At 36.4% G+C, this 24,186-nt stretch overlaps 2 protein-coding genes across 4 annotated transcripts in view; one reads left to right on the forward strand and one right to left on the reverse strand.

Moving 5' to 3' along the window:
• MYEF2 (myelin expression factor 2) overlaps window positions 1-2,827 on the forward strand; it is a 31,796-nt gene extending 28,969 nt beyond the window's left edge. Inside the window, 1 exon segment of the mRNA XM_033108055.1 lies at window positions 1,400-2,827. Coding sequence (XP_032963946.1) covers window positions 1,400-1,563 — 164 coding nt within the window. The 3' untranslated portion in view covers window positions 1,564-2,827.
• SLC24A5 (solute carrier family 24 member 5) lies at window positions 1,795-23,260 on the reverse strand. 3 transcript variants are annotated; one of them, XM_033108052.1, is made up of 9 exons: window positions 23,091-23,260; window positions 22,183-22,362; window positions 9,797-9,880; window positions 9,598-9,701; window positions 9,152-9,252; window positions 7,170-7,453; window positions 4,946-5,152; window positions 2,954-3,055; window positions 1,795-2,455 (listed from the first exon to the last, which is right to left on the reverse strand). In XM_033108052.1, the coding sequence occupies exons 1-9, from the start codon at window positions 23,209-23,211 to the stop codon at window positions 2,133-2,135; spliced, it is 1,506 nt and encodes a 501-aa protein (XP_032963943.1). In that variant the 5' UTR covers window positions 23,212-23,260; the 3' UTR covers window positions 1,795-2,132. The 3 variants fall into 3 exon arrangements, with proteins under 3 accessions (XP_032963943.1, XP_032963945.1, XP_032963944.1); XM_033108054.1 differs by lacking the exon at window positions 22,183-22,362 and having other exon boundaries at window positions 2,092-2,455; window positions 23,091-23,226; XM_033108053.1 differs by lacking the exon at window positions 9,797-9,880 and having other exon boundaries at window positions 2,097-2,455; window positions 23,091-23,233.
• Window positions 23,261-24,186: the final 926 nt, after the last annotated feature.

The raw sequence follows: 24,186 nt of genomic DNA on the forward strand, positions 1-24,186 counted from the left end.
ATTTGTGTGTAGTTTTTAATTAACTCTCCCTTTTACTCTCTCAAGTGTTCTGGTTTGGGTGATGGATTTTTATGGCCACTTGGTATTGTGATAAATGATAAGTGATTTACTTCAAATACAAGTCGCTAGAGTTAGCAATGATACTAACTGTATATGGAACAATTGTCTAGTTTTCCTCTTCTTTCTGGAAGCTCCTCTGAAGTTCTCCTGTGTGCTCTTAACATCACTGTTTTTACCTTTTTTTTTTTTTTTTTAAGATTTTATTGGGGAGGGGGAGCAGGACTTTATTGGGGAACAGTGTGTACTTCCGGGACTTTTTTCCAAGTCAAGTTGTTGTCCTTTCAATCTTAGTTGTGGAGGGTGCCGTTCAGCTTCAAGTTGTTGTCCTTTCAGTTTTTTAGTTGTCGAGGGCACAGCTCAGCTCCAGGTCCAGTTGCCTGTTGCTAGTTGCAGGGGACGCCGCCCACCATCACTTGTGGGGGTTGAACCAGCAACCTTGTGGCCAGCAACCTTGTGGTTGAGAGGACGCGCTCCAAACAACTGAGCCATCCGGGAGCTCAGCGGCAGCTCAGCTCAAGGTGCTGTGTTCAATATTAGTTGCAGGGGGCAGAGCCCACCATCCATCCCTTGGGGGACTCGAGGAGTTGAACTGGCAACCTTGTGGTTCAGAGCCCACTAACCCATGTGGGAATCGAACTGACAGCCTTCAGAGTTAGGAGCTCGGAGCTCCAACTGCCTGAGCCCCCATCCTGGTCCCTGTTTTTACCTTTATTGATTTAAATCTGCAGTGTATCTTTCATTCCTATTTCTATAATATACTTGGTGCCACTCTTATGCTTCAACTTGTGATTTGGAGTAAATGACTAGCATTGTCGCTGAAAAACAGCTTTAGAGGGGCCCTTTGTATCTTGGTAAAAATTAAATTTCTGGGCAGTTGCTACTATTTTCAGGGACAAAGGAGTTCAAATGGAGCATAAAGGGGAAACAGGAGATTGAGCAGAAAGCAACAATAATGTCTAAAAATAATTTTGTTTAAATTTATAGTTTGTTGCTGGGCATGGTGACTTGGTGGCACTTTGTGCTAGCTTGCTTTATTGCTATAAAATTCACTTCAGAAACTAAGGATTTAACAAAAAATAAAATTCTTTATTTTAATTAAATATTAAATCCTAAGCAAATTTTTTGGTTCCAATTTTGTGTATTCTAACCTGTATGTATTCGTTACTTTATATGAATTGCATTATGTTCAGCATATAAAATGATGTGAATAATGCTTATATGATCTGTTGTTTCTAATCAAGTTACTTACCACTTACTGGCTGTAAGAAATTTCAAACCTGTGTAGTCAAATATGGAACCTTTTAAACTAACTAGTAATTATATAATTTCTCTTTTATAGGCCATGTAATGTTTGCAGAAATAAAAATGGAGAATGGAAAGTCAAAAGGCTGTGGAACAGTCAGATTTGACTCCCCAGAATCAGCTGAAAAAGCCTGCAGAATAATGAATGGCATAAAAATCAGTGGCAGAGAAATTGATGTTCGCTTGGATCGTAATGCATAATTTCAAACCACGGTTGGAACATTCTTACATCTGTTTTGCTGAATCTCCTAGTGAAAGTCATTTTTAAGTAATACTGTATGCTTAACAAAAGCTGTTAAAAATGAACTTTTAAAACTCCCACCAGCTTTTAACAGTATAGTGTTAAATATACTGTGATTTTTGTTAATCTCAAGTTTGGGTTTTAAAGACAGCAAGTCTGGTCATTCAGTTTAAATGAATGGTTATACTGTTTTTAACGAAATAAGCCATTTCCTTGTTATTTTCAGTACTACATAGTGGAATTTGTTGAAGTTTCTCCAGCTTTTATCAACTTATTGTAAGGTAAAACAGGTGGTTTTTTCAGAATTTCTATTTCATATATGTAATTGTCCTTGAAAAGAAAGGACTCAGATAAATTAGTATGTGCTTTTGTTGATTTTAAATTTGTTTTTCTTTGGTGATAAGGAATTACTGTAAGTAAGTTTTAGAGTCTAAAAGTTCAGGATGCTTTTTATTTGGCTTAAATGAAATGGAGTTTTCCTTCTCTACCCCTCCCAGTCATTCATATTTTCCACATAACACAATTAATGTTAATCTCCACAGCCCCTTATTTTATTATTTCCAATAATTCCCAGTTCGTATAGAACTGATAATGTAGCAAGTCCCAAGTATAATAATAGGCAGACTACTCCCAACTTTCTATCTAGTTTCCAGCCATTGAAGTGAACTGCCAAAAAAAGAAAAATAATTGAAATGTTGAGAGAGACGGTTGTGTAAGTTAGTCCTCTACTGTTCACTTCTACAGGAGCTGATGTATTTATAAATGCAGTCTTAATAAACCATGGAACACCTAGGCACAGCATATCACACACATTGGATCCCACGATGTTAGACATAGCCATATCTCCCTTGCCTACAAAAAAGGAAAAAAAGCATATTGTTAAAATGTGCATACCAATGCTGTGTTTCATTAATGAGCTTCATAAGAAAAAGCACTGGATACTTTTTTTGTTGGTTGGTTTTGGAAAATTGTTGTATTAGAGCATAAGTCTTATTACTAAATTCGTATTTTTTACTTTTGGGAGGTTAGTATTTAAAGTATTAACATTTATTTATGTAATAATTATTTATTAAACCATTTTTCAGTAAGGTATGTAGATTACTTGTTGCTTTTCATTCTAATTTAACATGTTTAATTACAATTTAATGCACATTTCAGATGAATATTATTTGTTGAATTAGATTTAGTGAAATTTGCTATTAAATAGTAAATCATTCCTCTTGAGTTACTCATTTTTTTCCTTCAAAGTATGTTACTGAGGAAGTAAATATTTTTAAAGGTAACTTTGCTTAGTGTATTTCAGCCAGGCTTGAAGAATGGGCATTACAGCTTGAGGGACCTAATTCTTACCTTTTCTTGCAACCAGCACACTTGCAATTGTGTCTGGTATGCTTGTTCCTGCTGCTAATAAAGTAAGGCCCATTACTGTATCTGGAATTTCTAATGTTTCCCCTGTAATAAGCATAGATAAGTTACAAATCTTATAATATTCATGAACCATTCTTTGCAGATATTTCCTTCCCAAACAAAAAGAAAATAGGCACATTTACATTTTAGAACTAATGTACTTACTTAGATTTTAGCTAGCAAAATATTTGAATAAGATTGGTAAATTGAGTAACATGGGTAGGACAGATTTTTAATGACAGACATTTAATAGGCAAAATTCTACCAAGGAGTAATTCTCCTACCTGGTATGCTTACAGAAGTTTTGAATGCACTGTTGCATCATCAAGGCTGTTGCTTAACATATGCTAATGAGATTGGTCATTTTCTCTTTCTTTTTAAAAGGATTTTCTTAAAGTGGTCAGTGTTAAGCAAATTATTTATAGCTGTTTTTAAACTGTAAATGTGTTAACACAGTATACTTTTTTAAAGTCCTACTTCCGTGATGTATGTTAATTTAGTATTTTCTTTGGGAAAGCACCATAAATCTGAGGAAAAGAAAATAGGTTCTTCTTGAGTCTTTCTAACATTGTAGTCCCAGTTTATTAATGCTTCTGTTAAATTTGATGTCAGTTCAACATTTTTCAGAAACGTATTCATTCTAGGAAATAGAATCAGGGAAGTTTAATAAAAGTACATGCAACTGCTCTTTTAATGTAATTGAAAACTTGCTTTAGAATTCTTTCTTCTTTTCTTTCTTAAAATGTCAATTAAAAAAACTCTTAAGTAGCTTTTTTATTGCATGCTTATATATTGATATTAGAATTGTAATTGGTTGTTAATTTTGGTTTCTCATTGGCCAGATTTCATATGTACATAAATAACACTAATATATACCATCTTGGGGGCTGTTCTATGATATATTACTTGATTTTACTCTTTTCCTGTTTTCCTAATGTCAAATATGTTATAGCTGAGAAAGTTTGGAGAGATTTACTATGCAAGCCAATTGGACTTTTTCATCTTCCTCATTAAAAAAAAAAAAAGAAATATTCTGCTTTTTGCTAGCATCCTAAGTTACATATTAATTTGAGAAAAATTAGAAGTCAGCATCTTTTTTTGTATAGGGCCAGATGGTAATTATTTTAGGCTTTCCAGGCTATATGGTCTCTGTTGCAGTTATTCAGTTCTACTTATGTAGTGGGAAAACATCCATAAGATAATATGTAAATGAATGGGCCTGATTAGCAAAAACAGGAACCCCAGTGATTTGAGCACACAGGTGGTAGTTTGCTCACCTCTGATAGAAGTCCATTCAGGTTAACCTTTGGGGAGAAGTTCCAGAATTTTTTGTTTTATGTTTATAGTCAGTTTTTCCTTCTGGACTAGGAGTTCTGTGGGACTAAAGCTGATTATGGCCAAGCAGTAACAGTTAAATCTTAATTATGAAACCTAAAGTGAAACTTTGTTTTATATCCTTTTTATTCATTTCATAGTATGTTTGTATTGCCATATTAAAAAGCAAAATAATGGTAATCCAGTTAAGAAGTGAGCACCCATCATTTTCCCAAAATACTGGCATTTTGCTATTTTTAATGTGAAATTGAATTCAATGTAAAGAGTATATTATGGACCCCATGCAATGTGATTTAATTATTAGTATAATAGAAAGACATACTGTGAATTTGATTTCATTTATAAGGTAATCCCTTGACTTGTACGCCTGGGCTGTATAATTGTGAGAATATAGCTGATATGTAATACGCAACTCACAAAACCTGAACGATTGGTATATTAATTTTTTTTTCGTAAATAGCACCAGTCTTTATACTCTTTGCTGAAAAAGAAATTTGCTCCTTAGCTAGACTATCTTTAGTGAATATACTATATGGTTTGTTCTTATATGAAACTGATTATTTTCTTTTTAAATTGTGCTCTTGTACTTAAAATACATACCAGTTATTGTGACCATCCAAACCAGCATATATGTAAATGCAGATATCCATAATGCTGACATGAAAAATGTTATCATAAAATAATTTTTCCAAAACTTTCTTCTGCAATCTGGTGTGGTTAGAAAAAGTAATGTAATAATAGGAAGGGATAGTACCCAAAAAATTCTTTTTAAATCTGCTTCAGGCATGTTGAAAACACTTGGTGGATCTGTTGAGGAAAAAGAAAGTATTTTGAGTTTTCTCAAATGGCCAATTAAGTTAGAAAAGTCCATTTAGAAAGCTATATTAAAATAAATTAGCTGTATCAGTTTTTAAGAGGCTATTTAAAACATTTGAAAACCTCATTACTGATACTGCTGGCAAAAAGAACCTATTGAGACTTTAGGGCAGACAGTACAAAGTGTGATACTCAGCGTTTCTTGATTTGGGGCCTTAAATACATCAAAATGTCTTGGGTCATTCGCTAAATATGTTTGAGATAATGTTTATGAAGTTTTAGTTGGACGTCTCTTGATTTTCTACAATGTGGATGATCTTTAGTAATTTTTTTTGCTTACTTGATTAATCTGGTTTATACCCTAGCTACTCTGGTTGTCTCCACTTCCCAATATTGATGGTGCTGCTAGTCTGCCCTTTATATCAGATAATTCATATTTAGGGATTATAAAATAATTAGATTATAATCTTTTTATTTAGTTGAGTATTCCATTTTAATTCTTATTGTAAGTAATTTTGGGGAGGCTTATTTCATTTTTTTCATTACTAAATTCAGAATTCACAATTCTTGGAAAGAACCTTAAAATAGGAGCTAGTGTAGACTGTACAATGTAATTTACAAAACTTGAGTGTGTTCCTTTATTCAATTTGTTTCATGAAGTTAGTGAAAGACAGTAATAATGGATAAAAATGTGAATTCACTTTAAAATTTGTGTGCATTTACAAAATAATGTATCTATATATTTGATCAAATCACATTACAACTAATTTTAGTAAAATAACTCAAAAAAATTTCCCAAGTCTCAGCCGATGAGCCATTAAATAACACTAGATATAATTTTAGTGTAATAAATTTTGGACTGAGTCTTTGGAGTTTCTTGTTATAAAATTGACCTTAGAGATGTATACCCCCGTGCATCTGAAAGACTAGAAACTATAATTTTTGTAAGAAGGAGAAAAGTCATGGTTTAATTTTTTTGGGTAGTAAATTAGAGTAAGTTTCCTTCCTAATGTACTAAATTTAGAATCTGTTTTATATAACTAATTTATAAAAATAACCCATAAATTTATATTTCTGGCCATAGCTGAATTTGACTTCCTACTAAACAAATTTACCTAAATGTTTTGCTACTGCTTCCAATGACATGTTTAAAAAGTCATCTGTTTCCTTTTTTCATTTTCTCCACGCCAGCTCTTTTTCCTAAATTCCTAGTTTTTTGTAAGCGGTGTTCCTATTTTCTTAGTCATTTGTGATCAAAGCTTTAGAATTGTCTCTGCTCCTTTTTCTAGCCCTGTATAGTTCTTTAATTGCCTAGTCTTGGTGATGCTCTGTCTGCATTGTCTCACATCTGTTGTCTTGCATTCCCACTGCCTTCACTCTGTCTAGGCATCTATTAAACACATCAGCTGTTTTAGTAGCCTCTTGCAGACCTCCATGTCTGATATCTCATATTTCAATTCTAATAATTTCCCTGCTCACAAACCTGTAAGACTGTTACACAGTATTTAAGTCTCTTCCTATGCTATTCCTTTTCCCCCATCTTTTCCTCTGCTTCTTCACTGTGCACATTCTATGCTCAGTGATGCTAGTACTTGAACAGACTTTTGCTCATCTTGTTTATCATTTACCTAGTAAAGACTTCAGTAGCTGTTACTTAGTGGTTATAAATCAGGTCATCAGTTAAAATCTTACCAATTCTACAAGGCTCACTTTAAATTCTCCCTTCTCTGAGAATCTTTCCTATCTAACCATCCTCATCAAAGTTTATATAATCTATCCTATTTAGGAAATACAGTTATCTTTATTTAAGTACTTAAACCTTCATATTTTAGCTTTTTTTTTTCTTACGGTAATAGAAGCTTCTTAAGGATATAGACTTCCTCTTCTTCATCATCTGTGAATCTCCACAATGTCTTTTACATAATAAGTATGTAGTACTTGCTGAATTGAAACGAGATTAAGTTGCACTGGTGAATAGACTTAATAATGGGCAGGAGGTGATTATTACCTTCAGAAACTTGATTAAGACCATGTAAACTTATAGAAAGCTGAGAGTAGCCAGAATCTTCCTGAAATATTCCACTGTCGTTTCTTGATTGCCGACGGATGAATGGTTGACCCTCATCTTCCCATCCCACCAGTGGCTGTTGTTCACTTCTCTCTTCCATAGCTTTGGCAAGACGGATACAGCAAGGACTGCATTTCTTTATAATATATTGGTTAATTTTAACGTCAAAACACAGCACCAAAATATACAATCCGTATATCAAAAGTAGTAAAGTTCCTTCATACCTATAAATTAAAGAAATTTGTGTGTTTTTTAATAAAAATGAAAGTTATTTGAGAGTTAATAGCTTTGGGATAATATGTTTATTTTTTTAATGCACCAATAGAAAAATTGAACATTTCTAGATATATTTTGGTTTCGTAGATATGTGTGGATTTGGTTACTGCATTATTATAAATTTATTGATAAAAGGTCGACATTGTCCTTTCTGTATCTCAGAAAATCCAAGGATTGTAAACTCATTGTCTTCATTTATAGATTTTCTTCCAAAGGGTAGGCATAAAAAATGTTTTGAAAGTAATTGTAAGATTTTCAAAATTAAAATGAAACTAATGGATAGTGATGAGCATTCTTCATCTCAGTTCATTGGCAGCATACATTCCCCAAAATACATAATAATTATAAGAGAATATAGCATCTGTTAGTTCACTTCAGCTGTGTCTATTCAAATTTTCTGGTGTAGAAATTTTGTGTAAAATATGCAGAATATGTTAAGCTTTGAGGCTTTTCACGTGGCTATACAGAGATTTTTTGATTTAATGAAAGTGAATTCACAAGAAAATGAGATATTCCCAAAAATAAAATTATTCCTTAGGCACTGAGACTATTTTCCTATACTCTGGTTTCCTATTTAAAGAACTGTGATTAGTTAATACCATCATATTTGAACCTTGCATTAACCTTTGATAGCTAGTGAATCTCTGCTATAGCTGAAAGCACAGAGTCCTTGATTTCCCTAGTGGAGCGATACTCTGAAAGTCATTGTCCTCTTAGAGACAGCTGCTGTCTATTTGTATATTTGTAGCTAAATGTTACAGTAGGGATCTTTCTGGGATAGTCTTTCTGTGGGAGACAGACTAGATTTCAGTATGATTTGTTTAGAAAGTTTGCTCCATGCTAGATTTTAAGTTTCTTATAGCAGACATTATGCCGCACTAAGTTGTACTCTAGAAAGGTGCCATTTACATTGGTTTCTATTTTTCTGGTGTCCTCTGGCATTGTGCAAGGCACAACCTGTGTGGCTGTGTGTTTTACATTTCTTTATCCCTTATGATTCCTAGCATAGTGGTAAACACCTTATAGAGACCTGGTACATGTTAGCTGAAATGTTATCTGTCCACTAAGTCATTCCATTTTTTCTTCACTTCGAACAGCAAAGCACAGGGAGATTACAAAGCAAACAGTTTTTAACATTGAAACCTAAACATCGTTGATTCTTAGAGGAAGAGAAGACTATAGTTCCTCTTGCTAAATGGACATCAGAGAGAAAGTAGGAGGAATTTAAAGGTTCTTCGTTTACTTCCTCCATTATCCTCTCTCCAGTCTTATGACTGTGACCACTTCTAACTGAGGCAGGTGAACAATAACCCAACAGATGAAAAAGCCAACTGTTTTTAATGGATAACAGACGTTGTGAGACTTTCTGGTCAGTCACTGGGGAGAAGGAAGGATGGTATTATCCAGATTAGTGAGAAAAAAAAAAAAGACTGACTTGATTAAAAAAATTACAAAGAAGGGAAAAGAACCCAACCAGCAATTCTGATGAGGAACTTTAGCTCAGACCCACTGGAAAATGGTGCGGAAGTGGCAGATAATTGAGAAGTGACTGAAATAACATTTCTGAAAATAAAGTTGCTAAACCATCAGAACTTAATAAAATCGTATTGTGTTTCACATAGGATTAATAATTGTTTCAAGCTTACCAGTAAACTTGGTTATCAAATATTATGCCAAGAACTGCCGCTGCACTAATCGCATATGCCGCGCAGTCTCTGACTAGGGGCCAACAGGATAGCGTTGAAACCTGTCAAAGGATAGTTGAGTTACTGTTTCCATTATACTGTAACTTCAGGTACATGCTTAGTGTAATACTAAAATTGTTTGTATATATGTGTAGCTGAATGTTATCTTTTGCATATTGCTTAGAGAAAAAGGAATTTTAAGGAAAATTGTTTCTAAACCTCTGATTTTCATAAAATTGAACAAGAGCTATTTGTGGGTTAACTTAAAATTGAATACATGTTGGTTTTCTACTTACTAATAAATTTGATTGAACACGTTACTAGTGCCTTGTTTATTCTAGACTACAAACAGTTCTTATAATTTGTCAAGACAATAAATTGTATTGAATAAAAGTTTTCTTACATACCACGTTAGATAGCAAACCACATGCTGCACAGATGCCAAGGAGATTATAAATTGCAGATCCAAGAATGGTGCTAATGCCAACATCTCCCTTTGTGATAAATACACCTATGAGCAGGAGAGTGGGTCAGTTAGTGTTGGCTTGAAATAGAGAAAACCACATTGAGTTAGCAAAAAGAATACATTTAAGGAACAATATTTACCTAGGAAAGCAGTAACTAATTCAGGAGCTGAACTACCGGCTGCCATAAAAGTCGCACCTGCAACATCCTGAGACAGTCCAAGGGCTGAGGACAAATGAAATTATGTTATGCCTAATAAAGTGACAAATGAGTGTTTATAACTAAAAACAATGGATGTTCAAGGCTATTAGCTTCACAGAAAATCACTAAATACTGACTTCAACTGGAAAAGTAAAACCTGTAGGTTAAGAAATGGAGGAATCTAGTGTCTTGTTTCCTTTATGACTTCATTACTTTAATGACTAGAAAGACAGATAAGGCCAGAAGAATATTGAAACTATGCTGCAACTCCATTCTGAGTGCCAAGATAAGGGATCTTTTGGGACCCAGAAGATTCCTTTCTAGCTGTAGGGCTTGTAGGTTTGTAGCAACAGCATGACTTTAAAAACTACACTATCAACAATTCTCCAATAGGAGCTGAGAAAAATTAAGGTAATTCCAGAGTCCTAATCTATTTGTAGTTTTTGAAATCTATAAATGAAACGGAATTGAGTATAATCACAAATTGGGAATTTTAACCTTGTCTAAATACAAATGAGAGGAAATTAGTTAACTAAAAACAAGATAAAATTGACTATGGTATAATTACAGTCTATTGATTTAAAACATGGAACCATTAAAACTACTCTAGATTAGGAAATAGAAGAAAATACTACTACTCAAATAGTTTGTATCCCCCAGATTTATAAGCATGCACATCCATTATCCTCAGTCATCGATGGGATGAGTGTCTTAAACGTCTCCTACAATTACAGAGCTAAGGACCTACTGTGGGAAGGAAAGACAGCCATATTGAAACTAGCTTGCTTTGGGAAGGCTGAGACAAGGTTGCATCAGAAATCCCCAACCAAGCTATACTGGTAGACTGAAAAATAGCCTGTAGAAGTAGTACACTGGGTGTTATTTACCCTAGGTCACAAAGTTAGGACTAAAATTCAGGTTTCCAAGGATCTTCATAGCAATCCTTTGTTGATGTTTATTGTTTAGTATACCTATTGATTCTTCTCACCTCAGTCTTCCCGGGACCCTCAAATTCTGGTGTGTTTGCTCTCCTGTTACCTGCCATTATTTCCTTACTCTTGCCTGTGGGAACCATTAAATGTTTCTCACTCTTAGGTCCACCTAATGTTCTCTGCTGGGACATGTGCCTTTGACTACTGATTTTTGGGGGCATGGGAGGGAGGCGTGGGGGTGGCAGATTGTATTTTAACAAAACGGCTGTAGTATCTCTGCCCATATGGTTTTCCAGAATCTCCATTCCCTATCAAAAAAAAGGGAGGGGATGAAGTTTATGTCTCCTCGTGGACCTAGGTGAGCCTTTGGACTAATGTTTTATGGCAGAGCCATAATATTTGCAAGGCTAGGACATAAAAGGTGACAAAATGTCTTCATATTCTCTCTCTCGGGACATTTGCCACCACATAAAAAGTCTGGCTACCTTGAAACTATCATACTGGAAAGACATGAAGAGCTTATATAGAAATATACCAGAGGAACCTCTGCTGTTTCATCCCCCTAATTTTGAATCTCCCCATCCCAGGCACCAGCCATGTGGGGGAATATAAAAAATAATTATATTTTTTATATAATTTATGTATGTGATGTGTATTACAGATAAAGAAACAGGTCCAGGAAGTTAAGTAACTCAAAGTTACGTGATTATAAGGATCTTAAATGTGAGGAGTTAGGACATAAACCTCAAGTATATTGGTTCTAAGTCCAGAGCTATTTCAATTTTGCCATAGAAGCCCAATATAAGAGTGACACTTAGGCAGGCCAATTATAAAATGCTGGGTGATTGAGTTACTTTTTCCCCTGCCTTGTGGCACTGGCATATAACTTCCCCCATTTCATTCCTTCCTTGGAGAAAAATAATTACTGGGAGTCAGGAATACTTTGGAAGTTTTCCAGCTTATTCCAGAGAATGTGTAAATTTAGTTGTATATTATGAATTCTCAAATCAAAAGAAGGCTAGATAACATGTAGAGGAAATTCAAGAAGAACAAAATGCTTTATATTGAAATAAATATTCAAATTTGGTGTAACTGAAGTGAATGACCGATCTTCATTTAATGATAGCTGAAGAATGCTTCATTAGAGAAATTGATTCTGAAGCGTGATCTATTGGGTTGTTTTAAGGTAGGAAAATAGGTGGCCCTTTTGAAATCTTTCACTATCAAAAGGCAGTAACAGTAAAGCTTTCTGCTACTCAAGGGGCTCTAATTGAGTTATGAAAGGAAAAAACCTGTGTCGATGGATGTGTAAAACTTCAAGGATATTTTAACAAGTTATATCTTGAGGTTCTAAGCATATTTTGTACAATGGTTTATACCTCTGAACTTTAGAATAGACTGGTTTGTCTTCTCTGACCTTTGGGCAGCATTTCTCTCTGCCGTAGTTTATTATTAAAGATAAATTGTTCGGGTTTTTTTCCCCCCAGAGCTATTACTTTCTTTCCTCTTTATTACTCTAAAAGAATAATCACACTTCTTTCAGGATATAGTAGAAATGTTCAAGGTGAATTTGCTTTGTAAGTTTAGATATCAATTACATTGTTTCTATAAAGTACAACTTTATGAAAATGAACTGATTACTAAGCCTCATCAGACTTTTTCTTAAGTGAATTCTCTTTTAGGATGCCATGCTGGAAAATTTATAACAGTTTTTGAAAATCCACTTCTGGAAATGTAACATAGTAGGAAGAATTTTAAATTAAAATGAAGACCTGGATTCTGGCCCTGCCAATACTTTAATGTGAGACTTTAGACAAGTCTTTCAGAAAAGGCATGTATTTTGCCACCTGTAAAATGGAGGGTTGGGCTACACAACACCGAAAGGCAACAAAGAAATATGTTCCAAATGGAAGAATAGGGGAAAATTCCAGAAAGGAACCAAACAAAATAAAGGCAAGCAACCTACCACAGACAGAATTCAAAACAATGGTTATAAGGATGCTCAAGGAACTTAGTGAGACCTTCACCAGAGAGACAGCAAGCAAAAAAAAAAAGAAAAGAAAAAAAGATAGAAATCATTATAAAGAACCAGTTAGAAGTACCAGAAAGAGAAGGGAGAAAGTTTTCAGTCATTATTTCTTCATATAGATTCCAAATCCCTTGCTTTCTCTCTTCTCTTTCTGGTACTCCATGATGCAAATGTTGTTATGCTTGATGTTGTCCCAGAGGTCTCTTATAAGACCCTCAATTTTTTTAATTCTTTGTTTTTTCTTTTTGCTGTTCCAATTGGGTGTTTTCTGCTACTTTGTCTTCCAAATCACTGATTCAATCCTCTGCTTCATCTAGTCTGCTGGTGATTCATTCTAGTGCATTCTTCATTTCAGTTATTGTATTCTTCACTTCTAACTGGTTCTTTATAATGATTTCTATCTTTTTTTCTAATGCACAATTACCAATTTTACTCAAAATGTAGAGTATAGCTCTGTGCCTTAAGACTACCACTTGTCATGTTAAATAATTTCCTTTTATTATAATTTTTGAAAATCCTACATTATTGAAAATTTAGAAGATGGAGGGGAGAATAAAGGGAAAGAGTCACTTATACTCATATTTTAACCACTGCTGTCATTTTAATGTATTTCCAGTCCTTTTCACAATGAACATCTTAATAGAGTTACAATAGGCTATGTGTAATTTGATATCCTCTGGCACAATTTTATTCTTTTATTTTTTATAAAGATTTTTATTAAAAATATAGCTAACATACAATATTATATTAGTTTCAGTACACTGTAGCTATTCAACATTTATATACCTAAAGAAGTGATCATAATAAGTCCAGCAACCATTTGACACTGTACCACGTTATCACAATGTTATTGACTATATTCCCCATGCTGTACATTACATCCCCATGACTTATTTGTTTTCTACCTGGAAATTTGGACCTCTTATTCCCCTTCACATTTACGCGCTTTTTAAAAATGTTCTCGGTGTTTGTTTCTAAGTATTAGGTGTCCTACATCCCCCATTCTTGGCCGGGTGGCTTTGTATGGTAGGAACCCTGTGGGGCCCAATGGCACAGTCTCCCTGGTCACCTGCACCGGGTGTTTCAGGAGTGTCCCTTGTGTGCCCTGCTGTTATAGTTGAGCCTTGATTGTTATTGTCAGTGGGTGTGATTGACCCTCAGGCTGATAGGCTCAGTCTGTTGTGCGGGGACTTTATCTCACTGAGTGGGATTCGCCCCAGAGGGCTCTGGTGCCTGTTGCAACTGCCCTTTGGGTGTGCCGCTTGTGGGGCTAATTGGGCAGTGCTCTGTTGTGGTCTAAAGATAACTCCAAGTTAGCTTGTTGGTTTTGGGACCTCTTGGGAGGGGCTCCGATGCAGGCCCAGGTCAACCACTGCCTGTGACCAGCCAGGGACTACTTTGTAAGAGCTACAAAGCAATCCACGGTTGTTTGCTGCCTGTGCTAACCCTGGAGGTGTGTGGGAGAGGCCATGTTGCGAACCGAGGACATCTGCCACCAATACCGGGCCTGGGGTAGCTCTGCAGAAAACCAGGACACCCTGAGGCCTGCTGCCACCTTTCAGTTCCCTCAAGGTTCAGCCACTGATAATGCCTCATGTGATATGCAAGTTGGATGAGGCAGGGGCTCAGGAAGTCAGTAGAGTGGGAAGAGTGTGGTTACCAGGTTAATGTAAATTCTGGTTTGTTTCCAGTGCTGAGCCAGAAGCTATTCAGCAAAAGTCTCCGAGCACACCAAGGCCAGTTTCTGCCCGTGTTGCATCTGTCAGACTCTTATAGTTTTCCAAGAAAGAGTGCAATATGGTAGAGCTGGCTGATCTTGGAGAAAGTGCCTCTGGTATTAGAGGAGTCGGCTAGGGCTGGGTCTAAATGAGTCAGCAGAACGGAGCAGCAGAGCTCACCAGACCAATCAGATTCAGATTTGGCCCTGGGGAGGCGGGCTCAATACATTAAAGATGGTGCCTGTCTGCCGGCTGCTTGGAGAAGGACCCCACACGGGGAAAATGACAACTGTTCTCCAGTTCTTGTCTGCCACACAACTCAGTCTTCCCTCCATATGTCCCCGACACCCCTCGAGTCACAGTCCCTCCGCTGGAGACCAAGGTGAGTGCCTTAAGCAGTGCGTCTGTGTGCAGGCCATATAAAAGGACGTCTGGGTTTCCCACAGCCTTCCCTCTCACTCGGATGGTTGGAATCCCCACTGTGTTTCACAGCCAGGTTTTGTGGGGGCTCCTTTTCCCGGCACCAGTACTTTGGGCTGGGTAGGCTGGTGTGGGGTTGGGGAACCTCCGTGGCCAATATTCTTCCAGGTTCTCCACCACCACACGGAGGTTTGAGGTTAGTCAGTTTGGTACCTCTGCCCCTCCTACCCATCTCGATGTGGTTTCTTCTTTATATCCTCACTTATAAAACTTCTGTTCAGCCAGACTTCAGATGGTTCTCCAGGTTGATTGTTCTATAATTTAGTTGTAATTTTAATTTGTTCATGGAAGGAAGCAGGCACATTATTTATCTACTCTGCCATCTTGGATCCCTGGCACAATTTAAAAAGTCCTCGATAACAAATTTTCATATTTTGTGAATGGATTTGACTTTTGGAAGCAATCAAAAGTCATTCAGACCCAACTCTAGTAACTAGAATGTGTGGTCGTGGTGAGTAATTTTATTTAGGGTCCAAAATGAATTGTGACAGCAAACTAAAGTTTCTTGATTTGCAAAACTCATTCTGACATTAATTTCAAATATATTTCTAGAAATATTTTGAGTGAACTTAGTGTCGTTGGAATAAATGCCTGCCTCTTGGTGTACAACTGCATATATATGCTCTGTGAGGTTTTTAACAATAAATAAAAATATTTTGAGTACTTTATAGTTATCACCTCATATTTTGTCTAAGCTATAATGGAATAAATCCTGAAACCCTGTATAATGCTTTCACATGCCTGATGGTTCCGCTGAAAAAGAAGGACTCTCCCAATCCCCTAACAGCTATAATTTTACGATGAATTTCCACCTGCCTTAAGCCTAGCATATAAAGCATGTGCAAGACATTTTATCTCCAAACCTCACAATTACCTGAGTTTGGACTCCATAATTTGCCCAAGGTCACATAGGTAGTAATTGTAGAAATGTGATGGGCATCTGGATCTTTTTGACTTCAAAAAGCTGCTCTTTCAGTTATCCATGTAGGTACAGTGAAGAGATTAATTATTACTATTATTATTATTATTATTACTATTATTATTATTGCCTATTCTTGCAATACCATCTTGATAATATCCAGATGACTTGATGCTTATTTAGATCCATACACCTGGGATAGATTTAGACTCAATCCCAGGGGACTACAATTTAGATCAGAGAGAAAAGGAAAACAAAGATGCTTTTAAGAGGAGCATAAGTGCCTGTGTGGCAGGGAAGAAGCACTATTCTTAGGCTCTTTGTTCTTTGGGAAGGCTTTGCCTCTGTAAATTTCATGAGGATTAAGAATCAAACAGTCCCTGCCACTGTAGGCTATCCAAATGCCATACTCACAGAATTATTCAACCCCCTTTCAATTTTATCAATTTAGAAACAAATCTACCTAGAATTAAAATTTACATTTCTTTCTTATTGTCTATTTCTGAAACATAAAGTAGAGCATGGGCAAATATTAGTTCAAAGCAGAGTGAATGAAAATAATTTTTAAATAAAAAAGTATTTTCTTTAAGTATGTTTCTCCATACCTTATTAATTATTCTCACTGAAGACGTGTTATACCTCAAAAGATCAGCATGGTGGAAGGATTAGAATTTCTCACTGAATAGTATATTAGTGTAACATTTAAAAAGTTTCATAGCTAGCTTGTTGTGGACTTTGGGCTATATAAAGTGATCAGTCTTAAGGGGTTCTCAGGTGTTTGTGTACATGGCGCGGAAAAAGGTAAAAAAAAAAACTGCTCAGAACTGTGGTCAAATAACTAGGAGATGCCCATTACATACCAAAAGAATATGTAAACGGGATTTGTTTTGGCTTTATACAGAACTTTTGTGTTTCTAAAAATGAACTGAGATAATAGTCCTATTCAGACTATAAGTTAATATGGTTTATATTGTATCTTTAATTTATATAATATTAATTTATATTTAAATTAAATATACTTTAAAGATGCCACTTTTTAAACAATAGAAAATTGCTAAAGATGGAATAAAAAGCTATGGATTTTAATGTAAAATAAATGTAAGGAATTCTAAACAGAATATACCAGAGATATTTAAGGTATTGTTTAAAGTTGCTGTATGGATTAAATAACAGAATGAGTTTCATAAGCTTACTTCCTACCTTGTGAAGTAGTACTTGCTTTTGTTTGCTGTAAACTTGGTTTTCAAGCTCTAGCAGATGCACTGTAGATTTGGTGTGTGCCCCCAAACCTATTTGTATTCACTGTGACCTTTTTCACTTTCATCTTTCCTGAGTAAAGCATTCTAATCTTTATAGTCTGTTCTGATGTAATAATGAACCTTTAGTGAACGTTTCCTATGTGCTAGGTCCTTGTGTAAGCAGTTGTATTTCCTCATGTACATGGCACACAGCTCTGTGAGCTGAGCGCTCTAGTTCCTCTTGCTGCACAGCTAAGATAGCTCAGGCAGAGACATTCCGCACTTTGCCCAAAGTCACATCTAGTTAATGGTGAAGCCAGGATCTGAACTTGTGTCAGGCTCCACGGTGGACACTTTCAACCATCTCATGATAGTCGTATGGCACTATAGCCTAAAATGGCATTCTCCTTCTCCAGCACCTCCAAGGAGTCTTAGCATTGTCATAGACCATCCAGCAAGCATATCATAGAGATGTCGACCAAAGTGGAAAAAGCCCCAAGCAAATGATACCAGATATGAGTACAAGGTAATGTGACTAACTTCATAAGCTAAGCATGAGAATTTTAGACCAAGTTTCGTAAGTCAGGCTTACATGAATGACGGGAGACCACAGAGACCTTTTCTTCCTTGTTTTCATTTGGATTCCTCCCCTGCCCAAACTTCACACAGACAAAATCATTCAGAGTATCCACTCAAGGACAGGTCTAGAGTAGCACAATTGGTGGGAATGAGGGAATTCTCCACAGGTTCTTTTCCTTACCCCGTTTCTCTAGCTCCCTTGGCTCTAACTTGTCTCAGATAATATTCTCCCTCTGATGACATCTTTTAACCCCTTCCCCTGAATCCCCAGCCTGTTTCCCACATGGAAACCAGGTCTTCTCTCCAAAAGTAAAATGCCCTGGGCAGCTAGAGTATGATTTTATTCCCTCTATAATATGTATTAATTTCACTTTAGCCCTCTGTGTTCAAAGAAACATCATTAGCCTCTGTCCCTATACAACCTAAATGGATAAAAAAAAGAAGATTAGAGGAAGCGGGTATAGCAACAGCATTTTCTCATATTGATTCTACACAGTTAAGATGACAGCACAATGTCTCAGGTTGTCTAATAGGGGGATGTGCTTGCTTTTTCCACTGTCTGGGGTTTGGGGAGGAGAGGTTGTGTGACTTATGATCCTAAGTAGAACAAGAAGGGAAAGATCCTTGCTGGAAGCCTCAGCTGTGGCAGCTCTAGGCGAAATTGCCAGACCCACAAAACGTACATATAGCTATAGACTGAGGAAGAGCAGTCACTTGCCTGAGCTGGGGTCCAGCCAGGGTGTCAGCAAGAGGCTCTGCCCTCCACCTCCTCCATCGCCTGCATGGAGATTCTAGTTCTGAGCCTCTTCCAGTTTTCACCTTGCTGAAGACCCTTCTGCTGACCCAACAAACCACTGCTGGTAATTTGAGGAGGTGGTGATGGGGCTGGGGTGGGCCAGGAGCCTGCCATTTCTCCACCATATTCTAGGTTGGGATTCAGAACATGTACCCCTAGAAAGTCATTGCATCATACTTGATTTGCTTCCGCAGTGCTATACTGTGATCCCATGTACATCTTCGACAAAATGTGTAGACCTCGGAGTTGAATAATTATGCATAAATATTTATAACATTAGTTTACTACCCTCAATAGGTTGCCAAAAGTCTAAACTGGTGTTTTGAAGTAGATTCTCTTTTATTTTTTAGCATACTTTCTCCATAGTTACAAGGGGTATTTGGTTTTTTTTCTGTTTGATTTTTTTTTTTTTTGATCAAAATTTTCAGTGCCCTTGGGAGGAAAACATCTTTTAAGATTGTTCAAATAGGATAGTATTTCTGAAACAACCATATTACAGCATCAAATCTTGAACAAGGATGTGCAAAATTATATGGTATAGGAATTGAGAACATGCTTGGGTTTTGGCATTAGAGAGACTAGGGCTATCCCACGTACTGACTGTGTAGCCTTGAGAAATTACATAGCCTCTCAGCCTTAGTTTTTCTCATTAGTCAAACCAATCTAATAGTCCCTACTATGTATGGTTTTTGTGAAGACTGAATGAAACCATATATATTTAATTTAGAACCATGTTCAGTCTTCTATAATTGTTTTATGATAACTAACAAATAAGCAATAACACTCCAATACATTGTGCAATGCTTCTGTAAGCTGTTTTGAGGATAATATTTATCAGGTGACAAAATGGGTGGAACTATTATAACTCCATGACCATCAAAGAACTATGGAGAAATGTAAAGCATTTGCAGACTTTTCTGTGGATGTAAATAAATTCCAGGGAGATTGTTTTTTATTGCTGATGTCCTAATTTGGTTGAGAACATGTTAGACCTTGAAGAGAGAAATGACAGAGTTAATTTATAGGCATTTAAAAATGAATTGAGCTATCACTTTTTCTATCTCATTTTGTTGCCAGTATTTTCAATACTCAAGACCAGAGTTAATTATTAGCAGCTGAAGAAGAATTGGCAATGATGTGGCATCCATCAGTCACACATCCATCATAGCTACTGCATTCTATTTCAGAGCAAAGAGCAATGCACTTGAGAAATGCATGTTGTTGATGTTTCAAAGTAATTAATTCCACAAGTGGCATGGTGGGAGTGATTATTATAGATATCCTATGAAGTCACTTAATGAAGATTCTTTTGAAGTAGTAGCAATCTAAACTTCAATGTAGTAGTTTCTTTCTGTAAGGCTAGAAAAGTTATTTATTTACAACTCCCAAGATAATTTTTTAAAAACAAAATTCTTGATGGATTTATTCTTTCAGTCAAATGAAATTCACTTGACTGAATTTCAGTCAAATTCACATTTGGAAATGTGAAAGCAAAAATTTTTAAAGTGATTATTTTTTCCAGAAAGACAAAGATTCTAGGTGGGATATAGCACCTTGAATTTCAAATTTTTTAGCTTTATGCAATTAACTTGAGCTATTTAATTTTTCTAATTAAAAGTATGGTACTGCCACAAGGATGAACAAAAAGATTACTACAACAGAGTTGAGAGTATAGAAAGATATACATATATATGTGTTTTCATATCAAAGATATACATATATATGTTATACATACATATATTAGTTTTCATATACTGTATTCATATATATATACCTATATATACACACATATATATGTGAATACATATATATATGAATACAGTATATGAAAATTGATCAACTTTTGGAAAACAAAATAGCATTGTATTCTATAGCAAAACAAATTCTTAGGGAAAGAAACAAATGTAAAAAAAGCACTATAAATAAAAATTATTCTGACTTAGGGATAAAAAAAGTAAGTATAAAACCAAAAGGAGAATCATAAAGAAATCTATAAATCTACTGAAAATGTGTAAATTTTAATGTAATAAACACAGAAAATACAAAAGCAAACAACAAACCATGAAAAAGCATATGATATAAAAGTTATATTAGAAATAGGATTAATATCCTTATCTTAAAAAAAAATCTTGGCAATCAATAAGAAAAACACAAAGATTCCCCTTATTAGAATCTGGGCAATGAAACACAAAAGCAAAACCACAAATTTCAATAACATATAAAATGTTCAACCCCACATAAAATGTTCAACCCCACAAATTAAATAAATACAACTTTTATAGAATTAAGTTCCATTTTAAAGCAATTAAAGACATTTGAAATGTTGTTATCCATGGTTTTCTGGCATGGAAGCTACCACACATTCTGGAGGTTTAAGCTGGCACACCCTTTGTGAAATGCTTTTGGCAATGTATAAGATGAAGCTTAAAATATGCACAGCTCTGCATCTTTATGAGGAAATGATCAGAGAAGTTTGCAAAGATTTTATACAAGTAGGGGCATAACATTCAGAACAGAAAATTTAAAAACAAATCCTAATGAGATTAGTATTTTAAAAAGTATAAATTTCTACTCAGTGACTAATCTGTATTAAAAAACAGTTTTAGGAGCTCAAATCATTTATACAATCATAACCTATCATGCTACCACTAAAAATCATGTTTTTAGAGTATTTAACAGTATGGTAAAACGTGCACAATAAAATATTATATGATAAAAAAGAAAAGCCATCAAGCTGTATCTATAGCAAGATCCAAAAGACTGAAAGGAAATACATTAAATAATAGCTATGGGGTTCTCTGGGTGATGGAAATGTAGGTGATTTTTACTGGTTGTATTTTTCTTGTATTTCATCAATTGAAGTAAAAATAGTATGTTAATTTAATCTCTATTAAAGAAGAATATCAATATCAATGTAAAACAAAATGTCAATGTAAAAATGTATATATTTACATCTACTTAGGTTAAATCATGATTATGATGAACTTATGCTGGCCTCTTCTATAAGTTTTTTCATTAAACAAATATATCTGTGTGCCACCGCTATTGTTGGGTTTTGTTTTAGGTCCTAAGGATACTGTAAACGAGAGAGGAAAAACCTGATTTGCATTCCAGCGGGCGTGGCGATAGGGCTATGGGAAAAGGAGAGTTTGTGTTCGTGCCCTTTTCCTCTGTGAAGAAATGCTAGCTGTGTGTGTGTGTGTGTGTAGCAGGTGGGGTGGGGGGACACTGTTTCTGGGCAGCAGATAACCTAACCCTTAACTTTGACCTTCTCTGAAGTGAGAATGCTCAAATAAGTTACCTAACTAAGTAGCAGACAGAGACTGGAAATGCTGGCATTTTTGCTTATATGGAATAAAACATCACTTATATCCAGATTTTAGGGGCCCGGGCTCCAGTGAAAGGTCTATGCTCAGAATTCTGTGCAACGTCCATGACTGAAGGGTTAGAACTAATGGGCTTGCACTGGTAGATCTTATTTTCAGACACCAGTAACTGAGCTTAATTTCTAACAGCCGAATTCGGCAACCAGTTGAGATGGACAGAATTTCAGAGACAGCTATTTCAAAGACAGACATATATGTGAGTGGCACAACAATTCTGGAAGGTTGCAGGGGAGATTTCCAGCCACTTACATTCACTGATGATTTCCAAGGAGGGTAGGAAGTACTCGTCACAGACAATAGACACGGCCATGAACATGTAAAGGATAATTAGGAAGTAGATTACGATGCCTCCGTCTGCGCGCTCCTGTTTTGTGAAAAACCCTTCAGGAAACTCCGATGATGGAGAAATAACACACTCGGTGCTATTTCCTGGTAAGGAAAAGGAGGTGCATGTTTGAAGGATGTTGGAGTCACAATTCCAAGCCCACAAAGAGAAATTGCTTAAGAAAACTTAAGTGCGGGATTTCTGGGTGGAATTTTAAGAACCCTGGTGAAAATGCATAAAGCAATTTAAATGGCTGTAGATACTTAAAAAAAAAGAAAAGAAAAAGAAAAAAATATATATATAGTCTTTGGGATCCAAAAGAGGTGTTTTAATGAAATATGCTGATGATAGTGGACGAATTAAAAAGAGGAAATCATGAAATCATTCTTCCGTGTCTGCTTCGTTTCTAAAGGAATACTGAACCTCTCTTCCTCTTCAAGCAGAAACTATATCTCTGATTATAAAGATTTCTAATATCTGTCCATTTCATTTCCCATTTCAGAGCCTAAGTTGTCCACAGCCTGTAAAGAATCATCCACTGTTGGTAGAGAGAATTTCTAGGGTGAAAGAAAATTTTCTTTACGATGTAGTCTCCAACTCAATAAAAACTGGAGGCTCTCATGCTTCATGATGTCTGTGAATTATTTTGCAACTATCTTTGAGAACTTATTTAAGGGATTAAAAGTGTTTCGTATCCTTCCAAATGCTAAAAATCAGAGCAAGTAGAGCAGGAAGCATAAGCAACAGTGAGTCAAGTGAAAATTTCTCTCTTTGTCCCTTCATCCATATGTGGCAGTAGCAGCAGGGGGAGCTGCCCCCAGTGTCCACCTACCTGCGGCCCTTGGGAGATGCTGGGGCAGGGAGGCACCTGGGGGAGGCAGGGGTGCAGTAGCCCAGAGGATGCCGAGAAGCAGGGCCCTTCTCGCCCACCGTGGGCCCCCTTTTGTCTGCATTTCTGCTTCACGCTTACTGCAGCATACAGCTTCAGGAAGGGAGGAAATGAGCATTAAGCCAAATCATGTGAGGAGTCTCCTTCCTGTCCAATGGCTTGCCCAGGGCATATTTCAGCAGGGCCCGAGCAGGAGGGAGGGTGCTTGGAGCCAGTCAGCTCCTCTCATCAGGAGTCCCAGGCCCCAGGGAGGCGGGAGGTGGTACGGAGGAGAGCAGGCAATCCTTGTCTGCAGCTGCTCCCTGACCCACAGTTCCTGAGGGTAGATCCAGGAGGCTTCAATTATGGAGTAGTTTTAATTCTCGTCTTCATGCTGGCTCTGCTTTTGTCCTTCTCTAGATTTGTAAGACATTCTCTAGATTTGTCACTCTAGATCTGAGTTTAGCAACTGCTTCCACCTTTCTCTCTCTAGCTTTTGCTTCTAGAAATTGTTGGGAGCTGGTGTGTGGGTAGATTTTGGCTTGCTTGGCACTCTTTTAAGTTTCTGTTTGGCTTTTCATCTTCATCTGCAATTGGGGCTAGAGGCAAACAGGTCACTTAGGAGGATATTGCAATACTCTAGTGGAGGAATGATGGTGGCTTGAACCAAAGAGTGGCAATGGAGATGGAGAGGAATCGACAGCTTGAAGAACTATTAAGGAGAGGGGGTGGATGGTCTTTGATCATTGATTAGCTGTGCCCTCTGCCAGAGGTTGTAATCTAAAATGCAAATCTGACAAGGCAGAGAGTGTTCAAGTATAGACCACTATCTTCCCTGCCCTAGTAGTTACTGGGCTTGCCAGGATGTTAAGAAGTTGTGGCACTATTATAACATGTGGCTAATACCACAGGGTCTGGAGCCAGACCACGTGGATTGAGTCCTAGCATTGCTATATTTATTAGATATGAGATCTTGGGCAAGTTATTTAACTTCAATGTTCCTCTGTTCCACTATCTATACAATGGGAATGTTATAATACCACCTCTATCCGGGTTGTGA

This window comes from Rhinolophus ferrumequinum, chromosome 6 (genome assembly GCF_004115265.2).
Source record: "Rhinolophus ferrumequinum isolate MPI-CBG mRhiFer1 chromosome 6, mRhiFer1_v1.p, whole genome shotgun sequence".
NCBI lineage: Eukaryota > Metazoa > Chordata > Mammalia > Chiroptera > Rhinolophidae > Rhinolophus > Rhinolophus ferrumequinum.